The sequence below is a fragment of the Macrobrachium rosenbergii genome, chromosome 33 (genome assembly GCF_040412425.1).
Source record: "Macrobrachium rosenbergii isolate ZJJX-2024 chromosome 33, ASM4041242v1, whole genome shotgun sequence".
Lineage (NCBI taxonomy): Eukaryota > Metazoa > Arthropoda > Malacostraca > Decapoda > Palaemonidae > Macrobrachium > Macrobrachium rosenbergii.
Genome location: NC_089773.1, coordinates 14,191,773 through 14,201,772, shown reverse-complemented (window position 1 = coordinate 14,201,772; position 10,000 = coordinate 14,191,773). Strand labels below are relative to the sequence as shown.

The window sequence follows — 10,000 nt, the reverse complement described above, 5'->3', positions numbered from 1 at the left end:
AGAGGGTATTTTATGGTCCCGAAGTTTCGTTTTAAAGTCCAGTACTTTGGCCCGTCCTCAATATTCGGTGGGGGTGTGGAATTAATAATAATAATAATAATAATAATAATAATAATAATAATAATAATAATAATAATAATAATAATAATAATAATAATAATAATAATAATAGTGATTACTTTGGACCACCCTCAACATTCGGTGGGGGTTTGAACTATTTTGATGATGATAATAATAATAATATAAAAGTGATTTTTATCATTAATTAGGTTATAGTTATTTTAGTATAGTTATCTGAAATAATAATAATAATAATAATAATAATAATAATAATAAAAATAATAATAATAATAATAATAATAATAATAATAAAAATAATAATCAGGTTTTTAATTCTCTCGATATATGTGTTCTGATAATTTTGGAATTTGGAAAAAATATACAGTATATATCTCTACACAGACATATATATATATATATATATATATATATATATATATATATATATATATATATATATATATATATATATATATATATATTTAAACATTTATAAATTATTATTATTATTATTATTATTATTATTACATTTTATATTAAAACCTTAGTTTAAGAAACATTCTCCAATCTTACCAAGACTCTCTCTCTCTCTCTCTCTCTCTCTCTCTCTCTCTCTCTCTCTCTCTCTCTCTCTCTCTCTCTCTCTCTCTTTAGAAAATAAAAAAAAGTTGAACTCGACAACCAAAGTCAGCCCCTACTTTATTTTCCCCTTCTCTGTAGCTTAAAGAAAGTAATCGCCCCAACTTCCGTTGGTGGTAGTGGCCCTTTCTCTATTTTGGGGGGGAGACCCCTCTCCTTTCCCCCAGGGAAAGGAAAACGGTAATTAGAGAGTCTTGGACCCGTTAATTAGGAGAAAAAAGGAATTTTTTTTGTCTATTTTTTCATTCCTCAAGACTTCGTTTTCTTTATTTTAGTTACCCTCTCCTACTCCTTAGTCCTCGTATAGAAAACGGTGTAAATTACCCCCACTGAGAGTTCGTTCAAAATCTTGAACAGGTTGCGTTCAAAGGGTTTGTTATGAATAGGCTTTTCTTTGGAGTTTGTTTGACGAACCATAATCCCTTGAGGTTTACACACAAACAAACAAACATGAAGGTTTCAACATATGTATATATATATATATATATATATATATATATATATAGGTTTATATATATATATATATATATATATATATATATATATATATATATAATCTTTCAGGGCCTAACAAAAATCAACTTCATTTTAGACAGAGAAATTTATCTCATATTTATGTTCTTCTCCAAAGGCTGGGAGTATTGAAGGTTGAATATATTTATATATAAATTTATATATATATATGCCCTTTGAAAATTCTCGCTCATAATTCCTTTATCAAATAAAGAATTCTTCTCTGTCAGTTTATTCAGGGAATGAGTGAGTTTTTTTTTTTTATTTGATTCGGCTTGACGAGGACTCTGACAATTGAATGTATTTCCCAATAGGTCAAGGGTTATATATATATATATATATATATATATATATATATATATATATATATATATATATATATATATATATGTATATATATATATATGTATATATATATATATATATCAAATATTTTGTAATATTTTTCTTATATATGTGTAATATCCATTCTCTTCTATGTATCAAATATTTTCTCTTTTTCTTGTATGGTTGAAGGTCCTCTCTCTCTCTCTCTCTCTCTCTCTCTCTGTCTGTCTACTTATCAGTCAGAATAGCCCTGCATAGAAAATAATTTAGCCAATTAAATCCACCTCTATTTTAATATATAATATTTTTTTATACAATTAAAATCTCTTATCAATTTCTTTGTACTGTAAACAATTAGAAATAATATATACAACATCGTTTCCATCTATAAATAAACTGAACTACTAATAAAAGATAAAAAAAAAAAAAATAAACAGAGCTCTAATTATAAACCACAACTGATAATTATCAGTAATTCTTTGAATTGCGACCAACTCAAAAATGGTAATACCAGTCTTTGTACCAGGCCACTTACTGGGGAATTCTTTTTTTGACCTGAATCAGCATATTCATATTTTCCTTCTCCCTTTGAAGCCTAATTAGTTATGGCATATTGAATGCCAGTTACATATTCAGGCTGGTTCGAGGTATGACGATATTCCTGGGGGAAAAAATTATAGCTGGAAAGAAACTGCAGTTTCAGAGCTGGTGAAATTTTGATGGGGTTCGCTCTTCACGAAAAGGATGTGAAAACCTTTATATTCTCGGGCGGATTAAGATGATCAAGTTTTGCATTCCGAGTGGCATTCCAGAATGGGGTAGTCTTACTTTCTTGGTGAGAGACTGTTAAATTAGTTTGTCATTTCTAGGGTTTTTTGGGGGGTGGTGTGTGAAAGATTGTAAATTTTTAAGTAACTAGAAGTCTAGAAGTCTTCATCTTTTTCAATAATCATAACTTTTTGGGGAATAGTTTCTATTAAATCCTTTTTTTTTTTTTTTAGTTTTCCGTAAAAGAAAACTATTATAGAATCTTAAAAACTACTGAGGCTAGAGGGCTGCAAATTGGCTTGTTGATCATCCACCCGCCAATCATCAAACGTACCAAATTACAGCCCTCTAGCCTCAGTAGTTTTTATTTTATTTAAGGTTAGATTTAGCTATATTCGTGCGTCTGGCAACGCAAAACACAGGCCATCACGGCCGGCTGAGAGTTTCATGGACCGCGGCTCATACAGCATTATAATTTTATCTTTTCAATGTAATCTAACAACGATTAAGAATATCTCGCTTTACTAAAATATATTCCAGACCCAACTTTAAACCTTGAATGATCCCAAACACTTCATTACCATACGTATTTCATCCCGGGCATCAATTATTCCCAAATCATTCCCAGACTGGAATATCAAAATCCTACTTTAAAAAAAAAGGAATCTTTTTTCCGATTCAGGGTCGTAACCTTTTGGTAAATATATATATAAATTTCTCGACCTGATCGAGAGATATTTTGTGAATATATATAAATATCCTTTGCTGATTAATGCCATGAATGATATATGAGAAATTAATTTTGACTAAAATGTACAACTTTATTTATAGACTTGGGTAAATTGAAGGTTTGTATTTTATATGTTCTAAAAATATTTTTCTTTTGCAGATTAATTAAAGCATTTTTTAAATTTTTGATTTCTCATGAGATATTCAAAGCTTTTAATTTCTATTATTATTTTATTATTATTATTATTATTATTATTATTATTATTATTATTATTATTATTATTTAATTATTATTATTAAATCAGTGTTATGTTATTATTATTATTATTATTATTATTATTATTATTATTATTATTATTATTATTATTATAATCCTTTCATCAAACAACTCTTTCCCTTACAACCAATCTCTTCTCCAACAAATTCTAATTCCTAGCTTCCATTCCTAAATTCCAGTTCCTACATTCCAATTCTTAGATTCCAGTTCCTAGATTCCTATTCCTAGATTCCATTTCACCACCTAACGATAAAAAAAGGTTATTCAATGAATCTCCCAGATTACATTCCTACATTCCAATTTTTAGATTTCAATTCTTAGACTAAATTCCTAGATTCCAATTCAAAAAGGTTTGCAATGAATCATATTGCATTCCTAGTTTAGAATTTCTAATTCTAGATTCCAGCCCTCCAACCAACAAAAAAAGAGGTTAAACAATGAAGGTTCCCAGATTACATTCCCAGAATCCTTCCAATTTACATTCCTAGATTCCAGTTCCTGATTCCAGTCTTCCACCCAACGAAAAAAAGAGGCTAAACAATGAATCTCCCAGATCACATTCCCAGATTCCAATTCCAATCTTCCAATTCCTACATTCCAATACCTAGATTCCAATTCCTAGATTCCAGTCCTCCACCCAACAAAAATAAAGAAGTTAAACAATTAATCTCCCAGATTACATTCCCAGCTTCCAATTCCCACATTCCAATTCCTAGATTCCCATTCCTAGATTCCCATTCCTAGATTCCAGTCCTCCATCCAACAAAAAAAAAGCTGAACAATGAATCTGCAGCTCTCTCGGAATTCAATATCACCATTAAAATTCATTCCCTGGGCTTTCTGAGTCTCTGCGTCGTTACCAGCCAGGTCTGATTATTGCATTAGGCTGAAATGTTAAACCTATTCTATTATTCCCGACTGGATTACTGTCTGTGTGTGTGTGTGTGTGTGTGTTTGTGTGTGTGTGTGTGTGTGTGTTTCAGCGAATTGGGGGGAGAGAGAGAGGGTGGGAGAGGGAGGGAGAAAGAGAGAGATAGAAAGAAGGAGAGAGAGAGAGAGAGAGAGAGAGAGAGAGAGAGAGAGGGGGCAGAGGAAGGCTGGTTTTCTCACTTTTTTTCTCTCTCTATATATATATATATATATATATATATATATATATATATATATATATATATATATATATATATACACATACATATGTATATACATGTACACACACTCACCCTACCCTTACCTAACAATTTTACCGAATCATCTTACCTAACCTGACCTAACCCTCCCCTCACCCACACTAAAATAAGCACTTTCCAAAAAAAATAAATAAAAAGATAAAATGAAAAAAAAAGAAAAAAAATAATCCTGTGGCAATACACCAACCATCGTGGATAATGCTAAATGTCTACCTTTGGGACTTGACATTTCAATGTTCTGAAAAATGTCTCTCGCTTTAAATGTCAAAAGAGGGGCTGGTCCTGTCATTGTGTCTATTTGTTTTTTTTTTTTTTTATTTGTTCCATTTGCTCCGAGGTAGTTTTTTTTTTTCGTTTGTAGGGCATTTGCAAGAGTGTTTAGTGGGTGGTGTATGTTGTTATTATTATTATTATTATTATTATTATTATTATTATTATTATTATTATTATTATTATTATTATTATTATTATTTGTGATTTTAATCTTTTGTAGGTATTTTAGGTTTTGTTTATTATTATTATTATTATTATTATTATTATTATTATTATTATTATTATTATTATTATTATTATTATTATATAAAATAATAATGATAATAACAGCAATAATAAAAATAATGACACTATTATAATCATTAATATTCTTATTTATTATTATCTTTATCTTTATTTTTATTATTATTATTATTATTATTATTATTATTATTATTATTATTATTATCATTACTATTATTATTATAACATGAGGATAATAATATAATAAAAATAATGATAATAATAATAATAATCACTAATATTGTTTTTTTATATTATTATTATTTAGAAGATGAGCCCCATTCATATGTAACAAGCCCACCACAGCGGCCACTGACTTGAAATTCAAGCTCCCAAAGAATATTACGGTGTTCATTAGAAAGAAGTAACTGGAAAGTAGTCAGAAAACACAGATAGAAGAGATAAAAATGTAAGTGAATTAAGATAACAAGAGATTGATAATAATTCTATATCATGTTTTGCTCACCAAAGGAATTCTCATCATATTAGCTATTGTATCTGTTTGTTCAATGTTCAATGTCCATTCAACTATTCATCAAATTCTTGCAACTCTCTGTGTACCTGGAAAGGTTTCTGGAAAGCAGATTCAATCAAATATCTGGAAAAAATATATATTTGCATACAGGAAACAAACTTGAAATGTCTCATGGAAAACAGATTTAGTCAAATATCTGTAAAAAAAAAATATATTTGTATACAGAAAGCAAACTTGAAGAAATATCTCATGGAAAACAGATTAAATAAAAAACCTGAAAAAATATACATTTGCATACAGGAAGCATACTTGGTATGCCCTTAACATGAATTTTAAGGGTTTCCCAAAAACAACTTTCTGATAATTAGGGAAAAAGTTACGAGTGTAAACAACTCTGGCATTTAGCAACTGGCTAAAATAAAAGTTTTTTATTTTTTTATTTCATTGGGTTAACTGAAATTCCAGTGAACTTGGGAGTGAATGAACATCTAGATTCGTAGTTGCGTTTTCTAGGAAAGAGACCGTTTTGGAAAACGGAGGTTTTCTAGAAAATATATATTTTCTAGAGAACGTAATATACATCTTAAAATGGAAGGAGATATGTGGATATCTGCATACATAAAGGAAACGTATGTGTTTGAAATTCATGGCTGGAAACCCTTCCAGTTAGTGATCAGTGCTAATATTGCTTAGCTTCACTCATTAAAAGACCATTATTATAGCAGATGTACTACTGGCGGCACTCCACAGTGGTTAGCTATCCAGGTACTCGGATTTTTTTGCATGGTAATACAATAGATTATTGTACACACAATTTTATTAAGTGATTTGGATTGAGATTATGAAAATTAGAATAAATAAAATTGACTGTAAAAGATTTATAAATCTTCTTAACTCTGTCACATAAGCATGTAGATTTTTTTATTTCACAAAAAATATATGTAAACATAAATATATATAAATATATGAATGTATGATATATATATATATATCATATATACATATATTATACACATACATTCTCTTATCAGTTAATCTGTCTATCTATCCATCAACAAACATAAACACACATGCATGCACATATAAATGCCAATAAAAAATATTATTAAAAATATAAACATGTATATATATGTGTATATGTATATGTACGTTTCCTGACCTCACTTCATTATCTGCCAGCTATATATTCACACACTTTCCAAACCTCACTTCATCATAATCTCCATTTTTACACCCCGTTTCATCTCCAGCTATGCAAATTCACCAGCCAGTCCAAGACACTTAACAAGAGATTCTGCAATGTCCATGAATCGTAAGCAGGATTAGCCCGGGGCGTTAAAAGTATTTACACAAACTCTCTTGACGTTGTAATCCCGCGATGGATGGCGGATTTCCGAATATATATCAAATTGGTAGTTCGGGGATTAATCCTTAATCTCCCCACCCCGCCCCCCTAACACCCCCAGGTGTTAACTTAGGGATTAGTGATGTGGCCTGTTTATTTAAAACAGTGTCTCCGGGTCTGTGATCTGTCAGTGTTGTGAGTTTTGAGTTCTGTCGTGGTCTGGTGACGTCTTATAGCGTTTATTCTCTTTTCTCAAAGTTCGTTGACTTCATTGTTCTAATTTTTGTGTGTGTGTGTGTGTGTGTGTGTATGTAAACGTATAAGCAGAGAGAGAGAGAGAGACCCACACACACAGAAAGAAACACAAAACCCAAGATATCATCTCAGAAGACTCTTGTCAGTTGAAGAATACCTGTACTCACTCTCGTACTGATATGACACTTGAGGAGTTAAGTGCCTGACTCGGTGAGAGATTCTGGAACGCTCTAAGAGTGGTCCCTGGAAGGGTTTTCTTTCCAGGGAACTCACTGAGGGATTTCTTTCCAGAGAACTCTCTAAGGGTGTTCCCTGGAAGGATTTATTTCCAGGGAACTCTTATCTAAGAGTGGTCCCTGGAAGGGTTTTCTTTCCAGGGAACTCACTGAGGATTTCTTTCAGAGAACTCTCTAAGGGTGTTCCTGGAAGAAGGAACTCTTTCTAAGAGTGTTTCCAGGAACTCTTATCTAAGAGTGTTTCCTGGAAGGGATTTCTTCCCAGGGAACTCTCTAAGAGTGTTTCCTGGAAGGATTTATTTCCAGGGAACTCTTATCTAAGAGTGATCCCTGGAAGGGATTTCTTCCCAGGGAACTCTCTAAGAGTGTTTCCTGGAAGGGATTTGTTTCCAGGGAACTCTCTAAGAGTGTTTCCTGGAATGTTTCCTGGAAGGGTTTTCTTTCCCGGGAACTCTCTAAAAGTGTTCCCTGGAAGGATTTATTTCCAGGGAACTCTCTAACATTGTTTCCTGGAGGGATTTGTTTCCAGGGAACACTCTCCTGGAAGGGATTTCTTTCCAGGGATTTCTTTCCAGGATTTTTTTTCTCCCAAGTTCTTGATGATTCTGAAGAGGATTTTTTAGGCGGATTAATGTTTTTTTTGTGGGGGGGGGAGGTGTATGTTTAGACTAACTGAGAGATGGATATTACATGTATAGTTATGTATATATGTTTGTGTATATTTATATATGTATATATATGTATATTTAATTATATATATATTATTTATATATTATTTGTGTGCATGTATGTGAACAAAGGTAATTACTAGAACAAATAAAATCGGAGAGAGAGAGAGAGAGAGAGAGAGAGAGAGAGAGAGAGAGAGAGAGAGAGAGAGAGAGCACCCCACATTATATAAATTTAAGTTTAGTTTCCATAAATATTATGGAAAAGTTTTTCAGTCATCACACACACACACACACACACACATATATATATATATATATATATATATATATATATATATATATATATATATATATATATATATATATATATATATATATATATATATATAGAGAGAGAGAGAGAGAGAGAGAGAGAGAGAGAGAGAGAGAGAGAGACAAATAATCAAGTTCCATTATGACTCAGAAGTATCAAACTTCACTAAAACAACAAAGAATGTTCTTTCCTTTGTTAAATAATTCCTAAATAAATCTTATCAAGGCAATTATCATCTTCAATCTGTTCCATATTTTTATCATTTAATAATTTTTCCATAAATCTGTCATTAACTTGATTAAGTTTCCCTGTGTTTTGAAATTGAAAGGATTATTGTTTTAAAATTTCATGATCAAGTAATTAATTACAAAAGGTGTTTTAAGTGAGGGAATATTTTTGGCGAGTTGAAACAGATAGTGCAGAGGGTTATCTCTCTCTCTCTCTCTCTCTCTCTCTCTCTGTATGTATATATATAAATGTATGTGTGTATGACTGAAAAATTTTTCCATAATCTTTATGGAAACTAAACTTAAATTTATATATTGTGGGGTGCTCTCTCTCTCTCTCTCTCTCTCTCTCTCTCTCTCTCTCTCTCTCTCTCTCTCTCTCTCTCTCTCATCTCACACACATCTCAAAGAGACTGAGACACCAGCTCCCTCTCTCAAGTCAAATAAATTTGCACTCTAGTTTGCAAAATGAATTCATTATCACGCATCTCTCTCTCTCTCTCTCTCTCTCTCTCTCTCTCTCTCTCTCTCTCTCTCTCTCTCTCTCTCTCTCTCTCTCTCTCTCTCACGCGTCAGAGGTAATGACACTCCACTCTGCAAAATAAATACATTATCAGCCATCAATTACCCAGAAATATTTGGACAGAAAACAAAACTATTACATTTAGCAAAACAATATTTTAGTCTGTTGCCAATATTCTGAATAACATCCATTGTAAAATAATAATTATTTGCCGAGAGAAAATAATTATCTGATCACCTACGTCTGGAATAATCTTTGATTATTTTCAGTGCTCATAAGAGGATGGTGATTATACAATAAAATGATCATAGATTCAATCACCTAGGTCTGGAATAATCTTGATTATTTTCAGTGCCAGTATGGGATGATTCTACAATATAATCATCATAGATTTAAATGGTATCATTGCTTTTATACTGTAATAAAACTAGATGGAGAATTAGCATTGAATTACCCAGACATGACATGAAAGAAAATGTGAATTTTATGAACTAGGTCACAGTTGTCAGATACGTTTGACCTTGTGAACTATTGTCAAGGGGATGAGAAATGAACTGTTAAAAATTGCATTTATTGTTTTCTGGGATCATTGTCGTCACTTGTTTATTTTAATTGTTTATTATTGGCAAAGTTATTTATAATTTTTTTTTTATTTTTTGCTTTAATATAAGTGACACCATTTTAGAACTGTGGATATTAATATGCATCGTTTAATTTATGTTCTAATTTTTTTTTTTTTTTTTTTAGCTTTTGAAAGTTCAAGGTATTTGGTTTTGTACACAGAATCTCTTCAAGTATTATATTAATTCCCCATGTATATATGTATGTATGTATGTATGTATGTATACATATATATATATACATTATATATATGTATATATATAATATATATATATA

General features: G+C 30.9%; 1 protein-coding gene across 1 annotated transcript in view; it reads right to left on the bottom strand.

The window, feature by feature from the left end:
• The window catches only part of LOC136855787 (uncharacterized), a 52,337-nt gene that overhangs the window by 12,398 nt on the left and 29,939 nt on the right, over window positions 1-10,000 (bottom strand). The window contains exon 2 of the mRNA XM_067133144.1: window positions 7,301-7,445. Within this exon, the coding sequence (XP_066989245.1) occupies window positions 7,301-7,445 (145 nt within the window). The remainder of the gene's footprint in view (window positions 1-7,300; window positions 7,446-10,000) is intronic.